The sequence below is a fragment of the Platichthys flesus genome, chromosome 6 (genome assembly GCF_949316205.1).
Source record: "Platichthys flesus chromosome 6, fPlaFle2.1, whole genome shotgun sequence".
Classification (NCBI taxonomy): Eukaryota; Metazoa; Chordata; class Actinopteri; order Pleuronectiformes; family Pleuronectidae; genus Platichthys; species Platichthys flesus.
The window spans coordinates 8,372,651-8,400,213 of record NC_084950.1 but is presented as its reverse complement, the minus strand read 5'-3'; the positions used below and the strand labels follow the sequence as shown (position 1 = coordinate 8,400,213).

Genomic DNA, 27,563 nt, shown 5'->3' with positions numbered 1-27,563 from the left:
CCGAGGGGCGAGGACGACAACATGGCGGCTTCCTTGCGTCTGGGTCGTCAAGGGATTTTATTCGGCCTTAGATTGTCTCATTTTAACAAATGTGTGCGGAGGACAAACCCATGGCAGGAGCAGGTCCGACGGTTCTTCTTGTCGCCGTGGGTCCTCGGTGAGTGTTGGCGGTCAAACAGAAGGATGACACGTCCTTTTCTCCCCTGACATTCACCATCGTCGTTAGTTTGGCTAATGGTATAATTCGGTTATAACAACTCATAACAATGTCTTTAAGGGTGAATACTAGTGTGACGCAGGTAGTGTTGTTCAGGTGTTGTGTAGTTTGTGTGACAAGAGAGACACAATTAAATACATCGTTCAACCTACGTGAAATAGACGTGAACTGCCTCTGCACGACATCTTTAAGGTTGTTAGATCCAAGTTCCTCGGTTTTAAATGGTGGATTTTAGGTGATTTTTGCCACAAGCTGATAACAAACACTCAAATTGTGTCAAGGATTAGAGACAGAGCCTCATCGGTCCATCGACTGTTGGTTCAGCATTACAGGAGTCACTCTCTTTGTCATCTGTCATCATCTGATACCTCACAGGTTTCACCAAGTTCGTTATAGTTCAATGTCAATATAAGGAGCAGCAGTAGTAGTAACATTCAGAGGTTGTAACATTATAACATTTATAAACAAACCACTACATTGAAAGTTGTTTATAATAAACTATTATTCTATTGCCTTTTAAAAATATGTTTTATTCTCTTGTCTACCCCGCTCTGATCTACCTGCTGCTTTAACATAATTCGCCTCCAGTGTGTGGATCAATAGTTTTATCTTATCTTATACTTTGTTACAGTATTAAAGTAGATTTTTTCAGGTATTTTTGCTTCAGAGTATTTATTATTCTGATAATCTTTTAGTTAAGTTAGACTACTCATGGTCAACTCACATCTAACAAATGGGTTGGGGAAGTGATTGACAATGATTTCAGCAAACTAGCTCATAATAATAGTTTCTTTAACAGAACATATTCAGCAGTTTTCTTAATTTTTAAACAATAAAGCATATTAAAGAAGGGTGAGGGTAACAACAATTTGTAGGAACTCAAGACATAATGTATGCAACATCTTTGTATACACTTCAGGTTATGTGATATTACCAACTATCCACCAGATGGCATCATCACACAACGTGAACTCAGACCACATACATTTATCTGGAAAGTTGAATCACCGACATGAGGCGAAGGTTGCAAACCTCCCAAGCCCTTAAACACCTGATGTACTTAACTTTTTTCCTCTTTTTTTTTTTTTTTTTTTACATTAATTGTCTCAACTTAGCCAAACTGATTCAGGTCTATTAGTTATATTTGTAAGTACCGTTGCAGTTCATTTAATCCTGGAAGAAAAAAGTTGCTGTGTTGACAAACCCACATGTCAGGAGCATTTGTCATTTCATGATTTATTTGATTTAATAACATCAGTAATCCACAGCTGGGAGATGTAAAACCTGAAGAATAGCTTGTCTGGCAGTAAATTGATTTAGTTTCTGTGGTGAAAAATCGCCAAGCTGTGGCATTTCTCAAGGGCATGTAATTTTTTCAAGTGTCCATCATATCTATATCACTTTCTCTCTCTATAGATAACATATCTTTGCATTTCACTGAGCGTATAGAATCCACTAGACAAAGGGGCCTTTCTTTGGAATCGTGTCATGTTTTAGCAATTACCCAGACTGTGCTTTTATCTGCAGCACTCAAGGCTAGCTGTAGTGAAGCTCTGATGCCCCTGCAGCTTGGATCTGTGCTTCCTCTGGCAGCCAGAAGGCACAGTGTCCAACACGTTGCTTGCAGCCAGTTAAACTCTGGCCTCCTGAGTGGCTGCAGCTGGTGACAGTCGGGGTCTTTGGTGGCTGCTCAAAGGCCTGCAAGAATACAGGGAACGCTGCAGCCTCTAGTGCATTGTCAGCCACAATCACAAATTATATAAGTGACCTGCCAGCGCTCCTCTGTCATTGCCTGGGGCCTTGTTGCAGGCGAACACTGCAACTTCTGGGCGCGTTGCTTGATTTATTTTGACATACACATAGCCTAGTTGAAGTTGAAGACCCGTTGTGGGAAGATTCTGAATATTTTTTTTATGGAATTGTTTTTGCTTTATTTTCAAGGCCTGATGACCCTCGACCACTGCCTTGGTTCTAGTTAACTGTGGTTCTGTTTCTGTCCTCTAGGTGGCACCCCAGTCAAAGTGGAAATGCCTGCTCTGTCCCCCACCATGGAGGAAGGGAACATAGTCAAATGGCTGAAGAAGGAAGGTAAAAGAAACAAATAACATAATGGATTAAATTACGACTTCATCATCACACTCTTTACGTCTCTTAACCAACCTATTGTCTGTTATAATTTCTTATCTGAAGGAATGGATGGCTTATTGTCCTTCTACATGTTTTTTTTATTATCTTTTGTTAACGCTAATAACTTTTGAATTCTCCCTCCCAGTCGAAACATATATAATTCCAAGAGTCTCCATTTCTCTTCCCACAATGACCGACCAATAGTAATCATTTACTCTTTGACACCACTTTCCTCTGTCAGGCAGAGGCCTGTGCAGTGAAGCACCTGAGGGTCTCTGGTGGCTAATTGGCTCAAGGAAGCGCGGTAGTCACTATTCATCACTGCTTAGCAACTCTGCCTGGCCATGCGCCTCAGCCACTCTCTCATTTATCAGGAGGTATAGCAGTCTGAATTCTGATTGGCTGCTCAGCCTTGTTGCCATGTGCTTCTGTTGCTCGGGGTGAGATGTGTACATGTGTTTGTAAGCAGGAGGGGCGGGGGGGGAGAAGCATGAAAGATAAATTCTCAGTGACAAGCAAAACGCATCCGGGATGTTTCTGCCCCCAGATTCATCTTAGAATTTTATGAGAGCTTAAAAACAGGATGTATGTTTCCTGATACCACTGTGATAAACTACAGTGGAATCATGCTTCAAGTGGTTTTGAAGTTTAGTGAAACACCTATCGTCTTGCTCCCTGAGTAAGAATTCAACATGAAATAAAATATTTTCTCTTTGTAAAAGAACCTGTTTTTAAATGAATGCCCATTTTTTACATTTCGCCAAAACATTGAAATAAGATCAGCATTTTGTTATTTCTGCAGGCACTTTCGTTTAACTAATACTAATACTATTATGTGCCAGTCCTGCTACTTGCTCTGAGCTATCTTCACATATTTAAACTCATTTCACTATATAAAAATCAAACACTTTGCTCCTTCATTGACTTTTTTCGTTTGTTTGTGAAAAATCAGACCTCAGGAGGGGAACTAATAAACAGAAAACACTTGATAGTCTCTTAGCTGCATGACGTTATTGCAACCAGAAGGATTTTTTTTTTATATGCTGAGTGCTTCACAGTATTTCTTTGCTTTAGCGCTTTCCTGTCCATCAAAAGTATCAAGCAAAATAAAATAAAAGGTCAATGGCCGTTTTAAATGGCAACATTCTCACTGGGAAAGTAATGAAGCTACACTATCTATATTTCAATTAGCACAAGCAATGTACAGCGTGCTAGTGCTTCCTTTACTGACCCAAATAGCAGAGAACAGTCTATTTTTTGTTGTTTTTCTCACTTCCATTCTGGCAGAGCAGAGGTGAAAAGGCTCGGGGTCGCATGTTTAATCTTTAATATTGCACATCACACCTAACCCCCGGGGTCATGTGGTGTTAAAGCCTCATACAAATCCAATCTTGACTCCACTACTGCTTACTCTCTGGGGCTTCCAGCGTCAATACTGCCTGTGCTCTTTCAACCTTCCCCCCACCCATCCCCAGCTACTCTTCCCTTGACGCACCCACTTTCCTTCCCACACATCTCCCAACCCTGAACACGGCCTATATGCTCATGTCTGTTTCAATTTAGCTTTTAATTTGAGAATTCACAAGGTAATTTTTGCTTTCGTCATATAGCACTCTGCTGAGCTTTCATGCGAAAGAGATAGAAACGTCATTAGATGTCAGACCTGGATGACCCTTGACATTTATCTCATATACCCTTACCTCTCTGCTTCTTAACAGATCGACATATGTCACGAAGAAGATTTGATCATCCTGTTCATTACCTAGACTGTCTAAATGAATGCTGGGGGCTATAATGTAACCGAAGCGTTCTTCAACACTATTCTATTGATTCTAACATTTCCTTTTAAATTGAGCTGTGCAGCTGACAATATAATTTGTCCCCTACCGTCCCTCTTGGCTGGTAGATCAGGATTTTATTGGACTCCTGTATGTTTTCAGTGGCCCTGCAGAGCCCCCACATTGCAACACTTGCAGTAAAAAGAGATTTCAGTCATTTCTGCACAGTATAAGACACTAGGTAAATATAAACATAATCAAACTGGACAGTGCAGTGTGGGTATGACGTTATTGTTGTTGTTACTATTGCTGTTGGTGTTGTTTTTTCTCATTAACCGCCCTTGCCTGATGCTAAGAAGATCTTGAATTGTGTTCCAGTCCATAAACCTGTTTTGGATGGGAACAATAAATCAAACGTTACCCTTCCAGACACCATGTTTGTTTGGGGAGTAGCTAATGAACACCATCGTCTTATATCAGACACACAACCCAAGAGTCACATTGTTTGTTTAAACTGCTATCTGTGCTGTGTGGATTAAATGTAACACTATAAAACATTGTGACTTATTTTGTCTGTGCTTGAGATATTTTTGCAAGAAACGACTTCCTGCTGTTGGGTTAATGAAAAAAGGAGCTGGAAAAGAAAGATCTGTGTGGAGTATTTCTAGATTTTTATATTCATGTCAGTATAGGTCGTTAAGCTTTAAACCTCAGTGGTTCCCATAGCAGTCTAGCTCTCCTCATAATAGGGTTAACAGTCTCCTGCTCTATATGAGATGACCTGCTCATTAACACACGCACATGGGTGTATTGACTATAATGAGGCGATTTGCACTAGATCTGGACTTTAAATTTACCTTCATCACACCAAATTAGTGACATATTGGGATTTAATTTCCACACAGTTCTTAAAGTGGAGAAAGCTTCGTTTCCTAAGCAGACGTGTTATCATGCGTGGTCAGTCAACCTGCCCTTCAAAAACGTTGGTTCTGTTTAACCCTGAACAGCAAATTGTCTTCTGCTCTTCTTTTTTGTCCATGGGAACAATAAGGTCAATCTGTCTCTGTGTCTTCCTACTACAAGCCAATTTGAGCTGCTCCACCTAATGTTAAAAAATGCATGTATGAGTATGGAAGAGCTGAAGCAGTGGCTTCTAATTGCCGTCCTTTTCCCACTACTAAGCAGATGCTAATTTATTCCAGCTCTCTCGTGTGATAGACCAATGGGAATCTACTGGGACTCCACGGATAGGCAAAGATCTCTCCTTCTATCAGACACGCTGCGTTTTCGTATCTCACATTCTTTCCCATGAAACATTGATTAGGCTCTGCCTTTGATATGTCAGCCTCAGCCGGAGCAGATATTCTTCCCAAATAACCTTTCTGTCCCTTGAATGGAGTCCTTTCATTCTTATTGCAACTAATTTGTTCTCTGTGTGAAAAAGTCTCAGTGAAAGAGCAGGTCTTTGCTGCTGGTGATTATGATTCATGCATCTATTTCCAACCACAGCTGAAATGTTTGATTTGCAATTAAAAGCTCTTTAGTGTTTGTGTTTTATTGAAAGCTCTTATATGTGTTTCTCTCCAGGTGAGGCTGTGGCAGCAGGCGATGCCCTTTGTGAGATCGAGACCGACAAGGCCGTTGTTACTTTGGAGTCTAATGACGATGGTATCTTGGCAAGGATCTTGGTGAGTGAGCAAAACAAAAAACAAACCATAAACCTCCTCTGCATGAAATGATTAGATAACTTCAATTTGAAAAACAACCGGTTGTACTTAAAGGTTCAGTTAGTAAGATTTAGGTGAAAGGGATATATTGGCAGAAATTGAATATTAAACAATCCTATATGCTTTCACTAGTTATTATTTCTAAATTTTAGTAATTGTTGTTTCCTTTCAATCAGAATGGAGACATTTAGTAGTAGCAGTTTACAGGAGTCTGAAACAAACACCAAAGGTTTTCTTCATGTTTGGGAAGGGGGGTTGAGGGTAGGGGTATTCAGATGCAATATGACATTTCACCACTAGACATCACTTCATCTTACACACTGAACCTTTAAGCCTTGAGAGTGGCTTGGGGCGTTAAAAATGAAAGCAGATGGTTCAGTTGATTTCAATTTTATTTATTAACATACACTTAACATAGTAAGATCAAAACCGTACTGTTGTATAGAGAAACACAACAGTTTCTAAATTATCTGTTCGTATCAGCACCAGGTTTCTTCTTTTTGACAGGATTATTTTTGAGTTTTTTGATGTTATGCCATCAAACTATGTGAAGTCAGACCTTTATTTGAATATATAATGAATTAAATAACATAACCATGCACAATGTAGAGTGTAGTCCTGCTAAAATTTGTGTGTGTGTCTTTCAGAGTTCATTCTTTGCATATGCTAATTGGGTACACTTGTTAAATGGGTTTTCTCTATGCAGTGACAGCAAAGCTTTGACAAGATGTCTCCAGTGACAAATATTTCTCTCCCTCCGTCCCCTCGGTTGTGCTGTTTGTTGTTTGAATTTTTAATGGGCTGCCAAAGACAGCGCAATCAGTTGTCTTTCATCAGTATTCCACCACATGTTCATTTCGCCAGCACTGAAACAAGAAGAGGATATTATCTTCTTTTGCTTTTTGACCGATCTGCAGGAGAGCAAAATGCAGTAATACAGTGGGAGGATATAGATTCATTATGCATAATGTAAATCCCCTTTCCCTGTTTCAGTTGATATTTAGTTGTTTGTTCCCATGCATGCACAAGGACCGAAATCCTTGCTGCATGCCACAAAGAGCCTTATCTAATAAAACAACATGCTCCTTAGCTGTGTATTTGGACATGCTAATGAGCTGGTGACACCTCAGTGGAGCAGGGTTTAATTGGCCGATGTGCCTGTTTGTACAACCTTAACAAGAAAAAGAAACATGACGGGCAGATGAACACAACAAATTTGCATCCAGATCCATTTATCTTGAAGAATATAAAGTGCTTAAACATGCTCTGTCACACATGTAGAGGTGGCTAAATTATTGAATTAATTATCAGAGGGATGAGCATCCATTATAAACCATAGGCTTGTGTCTAATTTTTGCCGCTTTTCACTCCACTTCATTTCCATTCTTCCACATTCCCCATACTCCATCCTTGTCTTAGCTAGTAGTGGGAATGAGGTAGTTTCCATAGCAACCACCCAAGAACTGGGGGTAAGGGCTTCGCTGCTGAAGCTGACAGAGAAGATGGTCTGCATTAGATAAGCCCCCTAGCTGTGTCTCTCTTTGATAGAGGATGCGTATATTTAAGAGAAACTGCCGCTTGTGGCATTATTTCTGAGATCTGTACACTCGCACATACTTGGCATGGTCAAAGTGGCATCCGCTTTGTCTGGGTCAGAGTACATTAGCCCACAGTGGGGTAATTGTGGCTCTTTAAACACCCACTACGTTTCTAATTTAAAGGCTGTCGTAATTACCCGCCTGTGGCCGAATGCCTGGACATGCCGCAGTAGACGTGGGACTTCCTGTGCTCCACTGGGATTATTTATGAGGGTCAAATAGCACAATGGCCCTCCACCAATTTCCAACCATGGCTTTTGGGGTTGAGAGAATGGGGGAGGGAGCCTGCTCATACTGGGTTGTAATGGTTGGGGGAAGGCAGCAACAGCACCATGAGCACACATTACTGTATCTCATCATACTCTTACTGTGTGGCTCTACCCTGACCCGAGGGCTTCAATCTGAAAATCTGCCTTGTGTACATCAATCACAGCCTGTAGGAAATGACAAATACATACAGCACACAGCTCCTCTGTGTTCGGCTGTATTTAACATTTAGTGCTGCTGAGGACGAAACAGAGAACACAAGATGGATTCATGGGAAGGTGTATTCTGGATGAAGAGGAGATTTATATGAGGAACAGATGCAGTAGGTGGTTGAATAGATGGATAAATTGATGAAGATATCCAGCACATTCAGCGATACTAACCTGTCACTTTCCCATTTATCAGCTCCTTTCCCCTCCTCTCTTCATCTCCACTCTTTCATCCAGGTGATACATTTAAACACCAGCTATGTGTCCTCTACATCAATATTTTTTCATAAATCACTCCCTAACCTTCTGAGGTCAAAATTGGTGGCGAAGAAGGATTTATTGTAAATACTGGAGGAATCGGGAAGACCAGCTGATGAGCTGTTCAGATGTTACCATGTTAACAGTTGTATTGCCTTCAGTACATCGGATCAGTCCTTATCTTACAAAGTCAGGGTGGCCACATACCATCAGGTCGCAACGCTTCTGAACGGACAAATGCATCTTAACATTAGCTTGTCAACTTGTATCTGTATCAAATAACGTCAGAGTCCGTTTTGGTTTCTAACTGGGGTCCTATGGATAGGGCAAGAGAGGAAAGTAAAGTCTGCATTATATTACATGTTTTGTGACTTTAAATTTCCATTCTTTAGCTTATGTATCGTGTCATCCAGGGCAAGAGAGGCCTAATTGCATTACATGTAATTACGGGTTGTGATTAAACCAACAATATTGCAGTGACATGGTAAGAAAGCTAATAATCAAAGGTCTTATAAACACAACTTTAAAAAAAACAATAGACTCTGTAGTTTTGGCATGAGTTGTGTCTTTGTGTTCATGTCCGGCAGACTAATGCTGCAGACATGAATGATGTTGCAGCTGTCTTCTATGTGTGATATCTGCCATGCGCTATTGATCAGAGACAACCCATATCTCATCCCCCTAACCACAATTTTATTTTTTATTCCCTCTGTTTATTGCCAAGCTGAGGTTGAGTGTGTCTTCCTGATACAAATAAACCTACTCGCACACTAAAACACCTTCCAATGCCCTTTGACCATGAACCGATGTCCTCTGCAACAACTGAGCGACAAAACTGGAATTATCCAGTTTTATGGAATCTTTCAAAAAGCTTCACAGCATCCAATCAGCCAAAGTTGAAAGAAATATTGATAACTTGAGACTAAGTGCAATTTATCTGAGCCGTTTAGACTCTCAGGGGACTTGTATGATAACAGTTTGGTGATAAGTAGGTTAAACCTCATGAAAGGTCTAGTTTGACTCTGTAATATCATTAGCCTCGCTGATGGGCTCTGAAGAGGTCCCTTAAGAGCCCCGTCTGAACGCTCAGACTTTCTCTACTGTCATCAGGCCATTTATGTGAAGCTTTAGGGAAAAGATGGCTGTGAGGACAGGGCATAAAGATCAGGAGTCGCGTGTTTCCAAAAAGATTTAATTCCTAAGAGGCCGTCCGTTCACATAGAAGAGTTTGATTTAAATTCCAGGCTATATATACACACTTTAAACATCCAGTGTGTTACTTAAGATCTGAGTTTACCCAGTTCAGAGTACAGCAGGGCAGTAGAGAATTTAAAGTTTCTATTAATTTGACACGCCCACAGTAAAAGTTGAATTGTACAACTTGCTTCTTCCCTGACAGCTGCACCTCTGTGTACATCCTTGAAATCCTCCCTGACAAACACAGAGGGAATCTGAACCATTGCAAATGCTGGGGCATCAGCATCATTTACACTTCCTAGATGTTTCACTGTGTTCTATAACCATTTGATGGCAGTGTTGAGCCCCACATCACAGCAGTGAACTTAGCATGTGATTATGCAACGACCCACCAGGGCTACTGTATAGAGTGCATATGACTTTACTGTGAGTTTACCAATTACTAAGTTAGCAGTCGTGTGTCTGTGTGTTTGCAGGAATCATTATTACTCTTCTCACTTCTTAGTGGCCTCAAACTATATTGAGTCTCGAGAATCCGCTGCAAAACAAATTCACAGGCATGGTTGTGATTTGAAGTTCACCCTCTATGTACAACTAATTGTATTTCTCACAAACTTGACACGTACATGACATAAAAGGCCTTTTTGGGTGGATGCATTTTTGAGTGGGTATCAATAATATATGCATCATATGATTGTTTTTGATTTATGTTGAAGAACTGGCAGCAGAATTATGACACATTTTCTTATGCCCTCTTGCTATTTTGTGGCTATTCGATGATGACGCACAAGTACATGCTGTTTTCTGTTTGTGTCTATGCATTTCACACTGCAATGAATACATTCAGTTTATTATATATCTTTTAGTTTGGTCTCTTCAGGGCAATTTTTTTCTCCTTAGATCATCTTGATACATCTTGACAACTGTCGTAAAAACAGATCACATATTGCAGCGTTATGGGAAACACATTGCGTCTCGGGTTTCTACAAACAAATCCCTGAGGGACTTTCTGTCCAATTTTACAGAAGTTCGGATTTCCCTGAGTAGCCCTTAGGCTTTACCTTCATCCATCACCTCCTCATGACCAAAAGGGTGAGACTCAAAACATGGCCTAACACCGGCTGAACATTCTAATGCATGCAGATTCACCCAAAAATATCATCACAATGGACTTAGTCTTGCATAAGAAGGTTTACTCATTTAAAACCTGGAGCATGTTCTGTTGCTTTGTATTTGGTTACACGTTATAGGTTTGTGTCCACCACCATCATTCAGTTTGTAATGTTCCTATTTACTAGTCAGATGTATTAAACCTCAGTACTTTGCACAACAGGGCTTCTCACTGTCTGAACCTGAGAAATTATTTACAGTTTTTTTTGCATGTTTATCTCTGTAACCTTGCTGCAGGACAGTCAGGAAGACCTGCCTGTTCTGTGCTGCTGTAGTTCAGTGTAGACTGAACAGTGAGCGCAGGTGCTCATATATTCAGCTGTTCTTTCCACTTAGGTAGATATGATTGTGCTGCTTTTGATTGTGCATGCCTGCGCGAAAGACAGGGTGGGGGGATGTTGTATGTCTGTAACTGTGGGTTTACTAGTGGTACTTTCAGTTTGCACCATTTTATTGTCTAGAATTGCAGGTTATCACCTCTTGGCTGATGAGTGCAGGAACATAGGATTATTGAATGAATGCTCCTTCGTCTCTCCTTGTATTGAGCTGCATCTTTAGGCAACCGAACACTGAGTGGATACCTTCTTAAAGGAGATGAAGCGCAGCAGCCCAGCCCTGTGTATTTTGCCCAGGCCTTTCATTTAGACTGATCAATATTGACTGAGGAACATCACCTCACACAGCTTGGGCAGCGTACCACAAGGCTTGCTGTGGATTTGGATTGCTCCGTAACAAGAAAGTGGATCAATGGTTGACAGCATGAAAACATATCCATTGCACTCTGAGAGCCTATTCCAGCACAGCCAGGATTTTGAGTGAGAAAAAGGGAGTGATTGAAATTGATGTGAATGAGAAGGCGGTCAAAGGTTTATCTGTTCGACGACCTCTGGTTAAATGAAAACGTCAAATGTCACTACAACCCTTCATTTTTTTTCTGCTTCAAAATAATAAGCAGGAGTCCTTCACCTTTATTACTGCGATCTCTGTTTTGTTTAAAAGAATGTGGGCTGGACCCTGCTAACAAAACATAGTTTTATAGGAAAGAGTTTTTAAAATGTGATATGTAACTCTGTTGCTACCGTGTTGTTTTAATTCCTTTTTATCTTACTTTGATTTCAACTATATTTTATGTAGTTTCCCAAATGGGGCAGCTTTTGACTCTGCTGCCTATGACAGAATGTGTGTGGTCTAAAAGCATTAAGGTAATGAGGTCTGGTTTCTTATAGTTAATTAGGGACTTTTTTCTCTCCGCAGTCTCCAAAGTGCTTCCTCATTGTGGGAACTGCTGGATTTCTCTATGAATTTTAAGGACTCAACCTTGCTATGTTGTCTTTGACGTGAATTGAAAACATTTTATTTATGTTTACTCTTTTTTTTGCCATGGATTTTGTGAAGCACTTTGTAACCTTGTTTAGATAAATGCTATACAAATAAAGTTATTATTATTAAAAATGTAAAAGTACCTCTCTCGCCCTCTTTACAGATGGAGGAGGGCAGTCGCAACGTGCGCCTAGGCACTCTCATCGCCCTCATGGTGGACGAAGGGCAGGACTGGAAACAGGTTGAGATCCCCCCTCCAGATGCTGCAGCTCCACCTGCCACGCAAGCAGCCGCTGCTCCAGTTGTGGCCCCTGCTGCTCCACCACCACCTCCTCCACCAACACCGGCCACATCAGGACCGTGAGTGCTATCTGATTTCAGTTTAACTGTTCGAATAATACCCATTTACTGTAGAGATGGTTTAATAATCTCAATTCACATTAATTTGTCAATAGTGAATAGAGGTCTATGTTCACACACCTCAATGTGGCAGTAATGGAGGGTAACTTTCGATTTTTTTCATATCAATGTCTTGTTATTTTATCCACAGTGTGAATCAGATCATTGTCATGGTGTTAAAACATAAAAGCAGCCTCACACCAGATTCGGTAGCATAAAGACACACAAACAATTGACCTAAGACACTCAGTTTACAGTTGTGAAGATTGAAGGTTTTATCATCTAACGCTCTTAGCAAGATGATCTTTCTAAGTTTATTTCAAAATGTGTGTGATCCTACCTGCGCCCTGTTTAACCTTTGAATAATCCTGTGGAAAGCAAAGCAGGTGCCACAGAACAAACAGGGCCTATTTGTAATGCAAACATTTTACGCTGAGCCCGTCCACATATTCAGATTTGCACCGTGGCATCCTCGGCTTGACAGGTGTGAAAGATGAAAGGTGGATGTGCTGTGCAGGTGGCATGATTATCCTGAAATAGATGCAGACACTTTAAGACAGTCAATCTTAATGCCACTAATTGACAGTTTACCACTAACTTCGCTTAGTAGAGAGTGGAAGAGAAATGACAGTGACATATTGCTAAATGCTTTAAAGTATGGACTGTAGGAAAATGGTTTTAAAATGTCAGACCTCTTTAGACTTGCAAGTTTTTTATTTAAGTAAAAATCAAGATTAGCTGTGACATTTTCAGTATGCTGTTATTTCTAAAAGTTAACATTTTAATAAGTCAAAGTAAAAGCACAAAGTTTAAAACCTAAATGGGAGCTATTTTAGAATTGTGTCATACACTCTTTCTCGTTCAGATTACGTCTGAGTCCGGCAGCAAGACACATCCTGGACACCCATGGTTTGGATCCAAAACTGGCCACAGCCACTGGACCAAGAGGACTTATCACCAAGGAGTGAGTATACCTGAAGGCTTTAAGGATTTATCAAGCTAAAACCAGGACTTAAAAAAACCTTCAAGATTTGCTTTGGTTTTAAAACTCTGGGGTTGCAGTTTAGTACGGACAGGCAGAAAAGTGCAGACTTCCTGATTGGGTCTTATCAGTCACAACTTATTCTGCCCTCATTCGTCAAGCTCCTATCATGTGACCCTTTTCCAGATGAAAACAAACGGCGTCAGCCTCGTCTACCGCTGGTGAATTTAACATGGATAACAAATTACAAGCATTGCTGACCCTGTCTTTGCTAGCAGCTGTTTTTCATTTCAATTCCTCATTTTCTAATACTGCAACTGCCTATGTGCATGAGCCGAGGTACTATTTGAGCAATATGCAACAGTTCACATGCACACGCACAAGCGTCATGTGATATGTATTTTTGTAGCCTTGTTAAAATGGATACCGATCGATTCTGACATGAAAAATACCAATTTTCATTTTAAAATGAAAACATATTAGTGTGGCTGTGGTATAAGTCACACTACATTTACGATCTGCATCTTCTTATTGCAAACAACATAAAATACAAAATATTACTCACAAATGAAATTCAGTTTGAGCTTTTTATAACTTCTGACTGGAACTAGGACAACTAACCCACACAGAGAGTACGCTCGTTGTGAAAACGTGTTTTTTCCTGTCTTGTTTATTTTGGTGGGAGTTTCAGGCATGTAAAAACTATTGCAATGACTCATAAAATCACTTTAGCCTATAGATCGACCTATCACAGTGGCAGTTTTCGCGAGAATTAAACACCTACTGATGACAGAAAGATGTGTTCTATATTAAGCATCGTGCCTCAGGACTTGTTTTGTCATGTCATCCTTTTATCTTACACTTCTTTTCTTTTGCAACATTTTACTTTATTCCTGGTGATGAGGTCAAAGGGATCTCGGACAAACCTGTTATGATGCAAGTGTCATATACAGTGTGACTAAGACGTGGTTAACATTTAAGGTGCTAGTGAATTCAGTCTAAAGAAAGCTGTGCGCACACACACACACACACACACACACGTTCTCTAATGGCTACCTGCTGTCAGTGGGGGCCTGATTGAATGCTCTCGTTACCCATCTAACACCCTGCTGGGGAAACTCATTAAGCAACTTCTGTCGCCCTAGCAACCTATTCTCCAGGAGCCGCTGGTGACCATGGTAACACAGACCATGTGTATTTTGGGCGTGTGTTTGTTATACAGTAAAACAGAAATTGATGTGACGCCTAATAAACCTAACACTGTAAAGAATGAGAACTCCATTTAATAACTGATAATATCTAACTTACCACAGATCATTTTTTAAATGTCACAAAACGCTGATTTCAAGCTGAATAAATGTCATAACCACATTGACTTGTAGGATTTTAGGTATTGAGTTTCTGAGTTTCCTTTTAAAGCCATAAATTACTCCCTCATTCCCTTATTGACACCTGAGCTGAGTAATTAGCACGGAGAGTCTTCAGAAATGGAGGCTGATGCTTAAAGAAGGAGCAGAGGAGACTCTCCAAGGAAAGGGGTGTAAGAGAAAGCAGCGTGTCTCTGAGCTGAGAGGACTTCACAGATTGAATGAGGCTGATTCAAGTAGTGTGCTGACCAAGGCACAGAAAAAGAGAAGATTTCTTCAAAGTCTCACTTTTAAAGCACTGCCAAGGCTGTTTGTCTCTTTTTGTTTGAAGAAACCATTCAATTCAAGAGTTTCCAGTAATTCAAATCAGGAACATCCTGTTGTATGAAAGCTCTATGATAAAACTGGGGTTATTGGCTAAAATGATGCATTGAAAAAGGACCAATGATTAGTGGCTGTTAACTTGAGGATAACATTTTTTATGTTTTAGTTTAGTTTGTTCAGTTATAGCTTTGGTTAAGTAGTCCCTGAGAATTTGTCTGGAATTGTACTCTCATATTATTCCAAACAAATACAGCAGGCACTTGAGTTTTTTTTTTTTTTTCATTTCAAGCCAATGTCTTTTAGAAATCTGGATGGAAAAGTCTGAATCCAAAGCTTCACAACACGTTGTGAGACTGAAGAGTTCTGTTCTTGTTGGACACCAATTGTCCTTGTGCGGATAGTTTCACATCGGTTTAGCTCCTTCAAGAAAGGGTAGAATAGACCTTATTTCCCTTTCTTTGTCCTGTGGCACATCAGATAAGACTGAAACCAGGAAATGGTACCCTACCCTCCCATTCCACCCTCTGATCCGTGGGGCCCCTCCATAGTGGATGTGAATAACAGAGGTCACGCGTCCCAGCGATGAGATCATAGCATGTTACATAATCCACAGCAAGGTTTAAAAACAGTTTAGGCACAAAGACACCCATTATCATCACAAACATTATCTCCCCTTATCTTTTATCAGTGGTATAAATAGCATTGTTAGCCAACAGACAGAGCTAACACCGTAACGGATAAAGATGTTGATGGCTTTTGTAAAACCCTGACCAGTCTTTATATTTTCTTATAGGCAGAACTAGCATTTAAATTTTGGAAATACTTCTTTGCTTGCCTCATCACCGGATTCCCTGTTAAATTTTGTATTGCTTCAAATATTTTATTCCTCACTTTTAAGACCTTAAATGGCCTTGCCCCTGGTATGTGCCCTCTCGACCGCCAAGATCCACAGAGAGAGCCGTACTGGTTAGTCGCGGGTCTTGGCTTATAGCGAAGAGTAGCTGACTTTTTGCTATTAACCCTCACATTATGGAATTCAGTGCCCATTGAACTAAGAAACTTAGTGAAGCGGTCTTATCCAGCTTCTTTTAAATTAACTTTTAAAATACGTACTTTTTATAAAAAGGTTGAGCAAATTAAGCTTTTATTTACACTGGTTTTATGCTCATGTTCGTTTGTTTTATTCTCATTTCATCTATCTGGTATTTATTCCTGGCAAAGCACTTTGTAACATTGATAAGAAAAGTGCCTTGTGAATTGAATTCAACTTTAAAATAGATGCTTAATAGTTACATATCAATTTGTCTAGTGATGAATAGAGATCGGCCCTCCGGTGCTCAGTAAATTGAGACTTATTTATTAAACTTTTTGCTTTCTACAGCAGCAGTTTAGTACTTAACAACTTACAATAAAAGGATAAGTGGTAGTGGAGCTGGCCCCCAAGAGTACTTTTATTTAAAATTGTTCATAAATTGTATTTTGTGTTTCAGTCCAATGCACTAGAACTCTCTTTTCCCCATCTTAGCCTTTCTAAGGTGGCAGTAGAAGACAAAGTTTATTCAAGTGTGTCTGTTTACATTCTGTGCTCATTTTATGAGTGTGCCAGCGTGAGTGTGAGCGCTGCCTTGCTCCCTCTTTAATATTCCAGTCACCTTCCTGCAGTCTTTCAGAGGCTCCTTTGCCTTGGCTGTCATTAGGGTTGTTAATGGTCGGTGTGAAAAGCACATGCCAGCCAGTTACACAAAACGTATCTATGGTATCATCTTTGTTATATGGCTGTAGGCTGCTGTTGACCTCTTATTTCATAACAGAAACATCTTGCAAATTTGCAAATTTATTCTTTTTACAGTTCTTACGTACACATAATGTTCTTCAATCATATATATATATCTTGTTTTTTCATTTGCTTGCACTTAGCTTGTGTTTTATTTAATTTGTTAAGTCACATGTTGCATTATCTTATTTATTATTGAAACCCTCTTACGTTAGCTGGGGGATTTCCAAGTTGCTTCAGTCCCTCCACAAACAAATACTCCAATCACTGAGAGAAAAGGAGGAACTACTGTGATTAAGGAAAAAAAAGAAACAGCAGCTCGGATATTGAACAAGGAGAAAATAGCTGCCGGGCCTAGACTGTTCCTGGCTACATGATGAGGTCAGAGACAGCTGGTCCAGACAAAGGACGGGATGCATATGGGTAGATGGACCCTGGAGTAACTTGTGCCACAATGCCTCAAGCAGGCACGCCTGATACCTGTTCCTCCCACTGTTTTCACTGTCAAAACTAGTGAGTGAAAAAAAAACAGGATAGTTGTCTTAGTACTGTACAGTCAGACATGCAACCTTTATGAAATGGCAGAAACATGTTTTACATGAGGTTTTTAATATGCACCAACATTTAATTAGTCTGTAGTATTTAATGAAATGCCACGTGAAAAGTAGGGATATCAGTTGAAAGGGGAAAAAGGAAAAAAACAAAACCTCTTTTCCGTGGCTGCAGCTGTCACCTGATCCTTCCTGCTCCGCTGGAGCTTGTTTGTGACTTACAAATGATTCTCATGACGCCCATCCACTGGAGGACGACCGATAGTTACCCTGCTCTCTACAAGCCTGACACAAATACAAACCAAACAAAAGTGATAAAGAGAGCGATGTTATTAGCTTGTCAAGTGGGAGCAGATGGGTTAATAATGTATCTCAGTAAATTGCTCCATACGCTTGTAATAATGAAATGTTTGATTTCATTGCAACAGTAAAAATAATTAGGCCACCATTAATATTACTATCAGAAATTAAGAAAAGCCTGATGAAAAGATATGTCTATATGTCTGTCCTTGGCTTGAAATTGCATCGGCCATCGGGTCACCAGCAGCATCCTGGGAAACAGCTAGTGTACAAAGACGAATCCAAATCAAATTTAAGCTAAGAACATTACTTAAGTCTGCATAATATATTTTCGAATAGACTGTGAGAAGCACTTGTTCCCATATAAATGTTTTTGATCAGAAATGCGTTAAATCATGAATATTTCATCCTACACACATCTAATATTTACTCAGTTCTGCATCCCGTCACTAAGACAGACATGCCGTCAAAAAGTGACCTGCAATATTTGGGCTACGAGTCGGTCATGGCAGAGAATATCATTATAATTCAGTCCTGTATGAGTTTTATGATTATATAAAATGTATTGCATCGATATTTCTATATGAAATGAGACCTTTGTGTATTTGTTTATTGTTTTTTACTCACCATATCTATTTTTGTTTGTTTCACCAGAGATGCAATGAATCTTTTGAAGACGTCTCCTGCCCCCAAAGCAGCACCAGCTATGGCGGCCCCAGCTGCTCCAGCTGCCTCGAGTCCTGCTCCCATCCCGGTCGCTACCCCTCCACCCCCAGGCAGCCGACCCAACATACCTCCTCTCTCTGTACCAGGGAAACCAGGAGCACCAGTGAGCACTCCTCTCTCACTCATATACATAAATAACTTACATACGCCGTTGTCTTGTTTTGTGATAGTGCCGTGGAACTATAAAAACATTTAACAACAACCCATCATTATACTTTTGTCTCATGTCAGGGAACTAAAGAGATTGATGACTCATCCTCTTGAGTATTCTCTACCTGTAGTATCGTCTCTGTGTGACCAAGCAGAGATTAAATCAAAACAGCTTCCGATAGCTCTGTTATTGTTTGGTTTTCAAATCTTATTAGCAGGCCCTTTTTGTTTTTTGTTTAATTATATTAAGTTTAAGTCTTCATTGGTGCATATGCTGTAAAATCAAAACCATTGATATGAAAGACAGGGTCTCTCAGTAAGCAGATGGACACATCTTCCTTTTACAAAGCCAGTCACTCCTAATCAGTCTTAAACTCATTGTAACAAACTTGTCGATATAATCTCGACATCGTCAGCCCTTTGCATGTTGTGAGTGATAAATAGCAGGTGAGACACGTCTATCACTCTTTCTCTTGATCCTTGTTGTCTCTCTCAAACTGCCATCTCTTTTTTCCCCCTCACTCCTTTCCTCATTATTAACCCCTCCCATTCCCTTGTCCCCCCTCAGGGCACGTTCACAGAGATCCCGGCCTCTAATGTTCGCCGTGTGATCGCTCAGAGACTGACACAATCGAAGACCACCATCCCCCATGCGTACGCCTCCGTCGACTGTGACATGGCTGCCGTCACCAAGCTCCGCAAAGATTTAGCCAAAGGTGAAAACACAAGACTTTCGGAAGCGCACACATGTTAGCTCTGTTATTTAACTGGTTTGGATGAAACTTTTCCATGAAAATGTGGATTTCAGGGTTTTCACATGACTGCTCATTTGACAAAGATGACAGTCATTGAAAGAAGCTGTCCTCTCAGTCATGTTCCCCTGGTTCAAACATCGCACACATCTCCATTTCACAGACATGTTTGGAGAAATTGATGTACACATACTGTACATATATATATATCACAATAACTGGTGTTGGTGAGTCACAGGCTACATGCTTGTGGTGTCTGAAGTGGATATAAATTGGGCTGAATGTTGCATTATGTGATTTTAATCAGTTATCTTTCTTCACACTACACATTACAACAAGGCTGATCATATTTTGAGAAGATGCATATAGTCATCATCATATAAAATCGTTTTTATCTGCAGTTTCTCACATCTGATTAATGCATTGGCTGCCTCTCCTATCTCAGCTCACTACAGTTGACACAACAAATCATATCAACAAGCACTGACAACTAACGTTAGGAATGGAAGCAGTTTTTCTTTTACAACCGTGATTGAAAACTACAGTTACATAATAATATCTGTTTCTTTTGTGCTTACAGAAGAGTAAAGTGTTCCACCAGTGTAATCGTTTCTCTCTGCGTCAGAGTATTTCAAATTGATTCTTTCGAGTGTTTTCTCTTCGGTACACCCTGTGCGATAAACAACAGTATTCACGATAACAAAGCGCATCTAAAGGGATATTTCAGAGAGCACGTTTGCCTGCGGATAGCTGTGTCCAATCCCCAGAGTGTCAGTAAGTTCAGTACTCTATGGTTGGCATGAGGCTGGTAGAGTTTCAATACAAAAAATATAAAAAAATAAATACTTTCTCCGCCTTACATCCTCTTCCGGCAACTGTTTTTGAGCAGACCACAAGTTCTTGTGCAGCAGCCATCAGGATGTGTGTTTGTGAGCTGAACATTTGTCACCACATTCCCCCTTCATGACACATTCTGACACATTCAGGCTACAGAACATTTATCATTAACAGCTTCTCTTCATGGATTCCTTCAATGTAATCTGTGCTTCTTTCCTATTTTTTTTTTCATGTTTATATAGAAAGAGTGCTTTTTCTCTTTCCTATTTTTTAAACCGCTCAACACACTATTTCTTAATTGGGTTTATTTAGCTTAGCTTTGCCAAGCTGTCAAACAAGCGGTAAATCTCTCTGGGTCCCGTCTCTTTGACGGAGGAAACGGTTCGGCCATACCAGACCTATTAGCGAAGGTTGTGTGTGTATGAGGGATTCTCTCTCCGGTTGTTTTTGCGGGCCCTCATTGTTCAGGAGCAGAGCGATTTCACGGTTAGCTCGTTAATCATCCCGCTCGCAGCATTCATAACTGTCTAGTACAGCACTAATGGACACTAGTAAAAGTTGGCAGCGTTGCCGGGCCAAACCCGCTCGGTCTGCTGTGACACACATACCCACAGAGATAGAGTGAGTGAGAGGGGGAAGATCAGAACAATTGCTAGGGACTGATTCAGATAGAAAGGGATGGATTCTACAGGTCAACAAAATTTTCAATATATTCTGTTCACATACGAGAGCATGTTGTTGCATACATTTTTCAACTCTTTGTATGAATGAGGGGTCTATTTCAGCACTTATTTCAGCAAATTATTTTCATTCAGCAAAAGGTCCTTCACAAATCGACCTAGTACATTAGCACATGTCAAACGTCTTGTACAGAATACAGTTTTCATCCCTGTCTTTTGCCCTTCTTTGACACCATCTACCAGACCAGCTCTAACTGGTTTTAATAAGCAGAAATTACTTCTCATTAGAGTTTGAATGAGGCTCACACACTGTGTCTTCTTTGTCTTTTCAGAACAGATCAAAGTGTCTGTTAATGATTTCATTATCAAGGCTGCTGCTGTCACACTTAAAGTAAGTATTGTTATAGAATATTTTTCCTTTTGCCGTCATTTTGTTCCTTAAATCTTTTGAGGCCAATCTCTTTATGAAGTCATCCATCAATGCTGTGCCTAAAGCCTGCGGCCACACAGTTTGTGACTTCTGTTGCTTTCCTTGGTTACATTTTCAGCTGGAGTTTCAACTGGTGGTAGGAGCCTCGCCATCATACAAAGATATTAATATATACGCGGATGCTCAGATCCTTTTATTCTTAGAAGTTCTGAGGAATTTCTTATGGCATTCATCTCCCTGAAGAGTGAAAGAAAACCCAAACACATAGAGGGACACCTCTAAAATACTTGTTTACATTTATATTTGCTTCTAAATGATTACTGTGATTTAAGCTACTGCTTGATCTAAGGAATGTGTGAGGGGGAAAATGCAGGTTAAAAATAGATGTGGCCCTCTGGTAATTTAATTATTACAGCGAGGAATGTCTCAGCAGCATCTGATAAGAGCAGCCCAGCCTATCAACCCACTTATGTTTATTATTTAGAATGGAATAATGTAAATGCTTCAGTGAATGTGTCAACCCTATGCATCTACATGTACCAGACGACAGAAGACATGTATGACAGGCTGTCGTGTGAAGCTGCAATGGGAGTGTGACATTAAATGTGAAGAATGTGAAACATTGACGTGTTTCCCAGCAAAGCAACACAAGACTATCTCATTGTCTAAACAGTGTGTTACTGTTAGTCCAATGTCCCATGTGGCTAAAATACCTCTGTGGCTTTTGCTCAAATTTGAAATATGTGATTCACTTACGTTACACCCGAAAACTGTAAAAATAACAAAACAACAACCATACTTCCTTCTTTGACCTAAGAACATCAGGAAGTGGCATCTGAGGCCAATTTTGTGTCACCACTTTAACCAGCTGTCATGCTTTGGCTGAGTGATCTGCTCTAGTTAATGTGAGCAGATAAACATTTTCTGTGTTCACCTGACACAGGAATTCACCGCGGATGCTTTGTATTGTAGAGTAACCTGTTATGTTAGATTAATCATAAGCAAAGTCTGTCACAGTCTGACTCTCTAATGATTTATATACATATCTACTGAATCTCATTTGTTTTCCTGATAGAAAGTTTGTACAATCACCAACAAATTCATTTATTATTCTTCCCTATTTAGTGTAATATAAAGATATATATCTATATATTTTTAAACATGTAGTTTGAGTTCTTTAGGCTAAAGCACCTCAGCCAAGCCTGATCCTGGAAGATGTGTTTGTGTGCATTTTTCCTTATTGGAGAAAAACTATATACAAGATATTAATATCTATAAAAGGCTCATGCAATATGTTTGGTGTTGTATCAGACTTGCAGTTATGAACTGCATGGAAACGCCATTTAACCAGGAAGCAGTCTGCATTTTAATATGTCATTGTCTGGTTGTTGTTTTTTTCCTCGACAGAATCTGCACTGACCTTTTTGAATTTGTATCGCAGGAGATGCCAGAAGTAAATGTGACCTGGTCTGGTGATGGACCCCAAGCGCTCGATTCCATCCACATCTCAATCGCTGTGGCGACGGACAAAGGCCTCATCACCCCCATCATCAGGGATGCTGCAAACAAAGGGGTCCAGGAGATCTCAGCTAATGCAAAGGTAAAAAACCACAGGGCTCCAGAGAAATTAAGAGCAAGAAAATATTATCAACCATTCTGTCACAGTTTGTTAATGGATAACTTTGTGGGAGTTTCCCTCATGGTTGTTTGCTGTTGTTAGATTATTACTAGAAGCTGTGGGGGGGGGGGGGTAATGTGGGGTCTTACTGTCAGCTTGTTTGTGGGGCTAGATAAGGGAGTTCAGCTGTCGACTGTAGCCCAGCTGTATGTGAAACCACAACCTGTGAGTCACTTATTATATCTATTTCCTACTATTCGGATCGTGTAGAGTAGAAGTGGTCTTCATATCAATCCTAATAGATCTCATTAGATCTCATATAGTCTGATCTTTGTGCCGTTAGGTTGCAGGTCACAGCTGCCACTGGCCACAGATGGAGTACAAAGTTACAAGGGTCTGCTCTTTTCCCTGCCCACAGTCAGCAGCTGGGGACAGACATGCAAATACAAATCTAGATCTGACAATCATATACAGACACATTCTCTATGAGCCATTTCCTTATTGAAGAGACACACAGAAATTTAAAATAAAACCATTTCTGAAGATCAAGGTAATGCAACGTAATGTTTCTCACCAGCAGTGACCCAGTCCAATATTCCACAAATGGCTGCTATTTATGTCTCTGTGAAGATATGATTTTCATTGAAAAACAAAACCTGCAAGGCCCAGCACATTCTCTAAGGCCAGTTTGGATTTAGGTGCTTCTCGTTTAACAGCACTGTGGTGGACAGGTGTCTTTCTTGTGTCTGCTCAGACGACATCACAGAGCAGAAAACGGGAGAAAGTGAATCTGTTCAACTGTGACAGTGGCTGAAGTTGGTGGTTATTTTTTAGCAGTGAAAATACTTGGCGATGGTAAAAATATATGAGTGATAGTTTTTGGGGAAAAAGCACACAACAAGTTTGTACCTATCAGTGGGAGCTGTGTGCTGAGTTGAGGGAGTGGGTGTGTAATTATCTTTATTGCTTTTACTCACGTTCCAGCAGTTAGGGATACACAGGCAAGGTGCAATCAGATGCTGAGATGGATTGTAATTGCTTGTTTGTTTGTTTGTCTGGAAAGGTAATTTAGCAAATCAGTTATCTATTGTGCCGTGAGAAAATCCAGCTGTGAATATGATGTCTCAGAGTCACAGGAAGCGTTGTTGTATTTGCAACACATTCACACAAGGAAATGGTTATATAGGCATACGTGAGTTTTGAAGTTGTGATGTGATAGAATACAGCGCAGAATATTATAACTGCATTGTAATTGGAACTTTTAAGAAATGAATCTGTTTAAATTATTGTCGACCCTGTGTGTGATGATAACAACAATATAACAGCTGGTACAAGGCACTGGCACCAACTCTGCAGAAATTTCTTCTAACAGATTGAGTTTTCAAAACGCACTTTGCCTCCCACTGCTCTTCAGTTGAGTTAAACGTCAGCCTTGAGCTCAATCTACACGTGCAAGTCCTTAATGGTATCAAATCGAAATCAACATGTGGTTTGACTGAGGCTTGGAGCGGTCCGCTGCCACGAGCTATTGACGATGGAGAGGAATGTCGAACTCTTTTTGTACTGACGGCTCTTATCTCCTATGTGCTCTTCATGTCCCAGTGTGTCTCAAAGACCCGGATACTTACTCTTGATGTTCTGTGTTGGTTGCCACCTCTTCGTTAACCTTTTGGTACGTTAACATTTGATCTACATTCATGCCAGATATAGACGCTGTGGCCAACCAACAGTTTCAACCTCACAGAGAGCACTACTTCTTCATCAGTAGCTCACTCAGTCTTTCAGCAAAGTCTGGAGTTTAATGCAGAGCCGGTATTTTCATCCGATTTTACAAGATTATATCTGAAATGATGACTGTATGTTTCTGGGATCACAGAACTCCTCCTTAGCAAACGTAAAGTGAATCATGTGCAAACACACGTGCACTGGAAACGATACCATCTCCATACTTTGTTCTCATCTGACAGATGCATTGTGTTTTCTCCAGGTTGGTTCATGCTCTGATAGAACATGCATTCACAGGTACTGGCTGCGGTGATGTGTTGGTTTTTCTCGTCAGGTTCCTCATCTTCCCTCTGGGTGTTGTCCTGTTCCCCTGCTTCATTTTAGCATTGCACAGTCTGGTAGTTTTCATTTATCTCACGGGTTGTTAGACACTGGATCATTTACTTAAACAGGGTATTTCAAAATTGACCACTCTCAACACTTTTGCTGAATTGCAGTGAATAAGAAGTTTGTCTAAATTAAAAGCTTATTGTGGCTTTTTGTCTGGTTGGTTTAGACGAGCTCTAGTGTTCTGTACGCCAGGGATGATAGAATATCTAAATTTCATAATAGGTAGTGTCTAGGTTTTCAAAAATTATACGTCCATTTGGTCTTGACACATTTGTTGTTATGCTAGTAGCATCCCTGCTAGGATAGAGTTGAGGTGTTTTTGTTCTGTTGGCCCAATCAACTCAAATAGTTGGATGTATTGGATGTATTGCCATAAAATACTGTTAATGTATCAATGGGTCCTAGAGAATGAAATGTAATGAATTTGGTGATCCCTGAACTTTACCTGTAGAACCACCAACAAGTCAAAGTTGTCTTTAATCAAGATCTCTGGTGATGTCTTGTGTAAATTATGAATATTAATGCTTCTTCCACAGGCTTTGGCCCAGAAGGCTCGAGATGGAAAACTTCTACCTGAGGAGTACCAGGGAGGCTCGTTCAGGTAAAAAGTTTGATTTGAATAGAACATAAAAGATTTCTACAAACATAAACCTGACACAAGAGTTCTTAGGGAAACAAGAGGCATCATCAACAGAATGATTTCCTGGTGGTGGCAACAGAGGCCTCTAACACCTTCTATCTTTTGTTTCTAACGCAGTGATACAATATCTGTTTCCACTTTCATAACTTATATCGGATTTAACAAAGAGTCAATATGTATTATGCATATCCTATAGTTCATGTGGAACTCAATGTGGTCTTGGATGACAAGGATCATTAGATGCTGCACCATCAATTGCAAAAAAAAGTGGAAAGGGAGGCTTTTCAGCCCATTAGAATTAATGGTGTCATTGAGACATAAATGGGGTTTCTGTGTCAGGCAAGAGCGATGGATTCAAATGGAGCTGCAGTCCTCCATGTCCTCCTGAGGATATGTGTGTGTCTGCCCTCCCTCCATTCATCTGCCCTGCTTCCCCCCTGAGTTAGAGTTCTCATTAAAGCAAACTGCCCCCCCACCCCCAGGTCAGTCTTACTGACCCTACATCGCATTTAGGAAGAGATTAGAAGGCTGGATCTGCCGTATGAATCTTTACTGATCAGTGTTCTGTTTTGTATATAATTAGATGCTCACAGCCAATTATAATGAATAGATTTAATTCACCCTCTGGTTCAGTGATCACTCTCTCAATGTGGTAATGTTCTTCTCTTTGCATCAAGGAGCTGGTTTTAGAACCACGCTTATGTGCACTTAGTTAATTATTATGCATTGTCCCTCCCCCCGCTGAGTCTGACTTCTTTCTCCCATTTCTCTCCGTGGCAGTATATCCAATCTCGGGATGTTTGGCATCAGTGGCTTCAGCGCTGTGATCAACCCTCCTCAGGCGTGCATCCTCGCCGTCGGGACTTCCAGGGCCGAGCTGCGACTCCGCGAGGACGACCAGACCCTGCGCACCCTGCAGCTGATGACAGTCACTCTGTCCAGCGACGGACGACTAGTAGACGACGAATTAGCCTCACGGTTTCTGGATAAATTCCGAGCCAACCTAGAACGACCCCAACGCATGGCCCTCGCCTGAAAACATAGAGACTGAGCACGAAACACCTTCCTGATAGCGTCTGTCTCATGCGGTCACAGTCAGATGGTTCTTAAGATAATGATTCCCAGTGGATTAAGGCTGAGAAAGTAGTCTTGTGTATATAGTGTCTCACACATAATAACCAAGCAATTGTGATGAAGTGGGCTTCTGTGGCACAGGGTTCTAGCAGTGGTGCCAAATATTACCAAGACCGAACCGACGCAGCCAGGTGCCCGCATACTGTAAAAGCAATGTTTGGTCTATCACACCAGTTTGTGTATATATATAAAGTTAAAGTTGTATTTTTCAGTACCAGCGCATCTATTCTGTGTCACTATTCAGACACATGCAATAGAACATGGGACTGAAAAACCTTCAATGTACATTTGTCCAAAATATTTATTACAGAACATCATTGGCGACACTGTGCCCACCAAGGGTAAACCCACATTTCCTGTTACAAAATTCAGAGCAAATTTCAGACGTTCATTATAATATGTTTTGAACTTATTTAAAACAAATGCTGTGATATCCCCTAAAAAGAAGTAATCCATTAAATCCATGTGTATACAGACTTAATACAACCAGTTATGTTTGGGTGTCCTCAGATGCCAATAAAACACACTGTTCAACCTTCACATGTCTGAGTGACTCATTAAAACATGTTCCTCCCACCTACAGCGATCAGGGATACCACAGATGTGTGTTTGTGGGTGTGTCTGTTTCTATTTAATTAAAATCTAAAGAGATTACATAATAATTATTTCAAAGAAGCCAATTAGGATAATTTGCTGAGCGGAGTGTCCAGGTCAGCCTCCAATGGCAGATGTGTATCTTTGCTGTAAGCGTGGGCAGAACAGCTGCTAACATACAGTATGTATCTGCACCAGTCAGGCAGAGCTTATCCCAGATATTCAGAAGCAGAGTCCGGTATTTGTTTCTTTTGGAGATAAAGGAAGAAGCTGCGATCACAGACTTTCATTTGTCTCCGTCTTAGCTTTGTTTTTCACATAT

At 40.4% G+C, this 27,563-nt stretch overlaps 1 protein-coding gene across 1 annotated transcript; it reads left to right on the top strand.

Moving 5' to 3' along the window:
• On the top strand, window positions 1-27,187 carry pdhx (pyruvate dehydrogenase complex component X). Its single transcript, XM_062389795.1, has 11 exons — window positions 1-157; window positions 2,222-2,305; window positions 5,710-5,810; window positions 12,032-12,228; window positions 13,133-13,231; window positions 18,220-18,394; window positions 19,010-19,157; window positions 21,043-21,101; window positions 22,582-22,740; window positions 25,410-25,474; window positions 26,294-27,187. The coding sequence occupies exons 1-11, from the start codon at window positions 22-24 to the stop codon at window positions 26,547-26,549; spliced, it is 1,479 nt and encodes a 492-aa protein (XP_062245779.1). The 5' UTR covers window positions 1-21; the 3' UTR covers window positions 26,550-27,187.
• The last annotated feature ends 376 nt before the right edge of the window (window positions 27,188-27,563 follow it).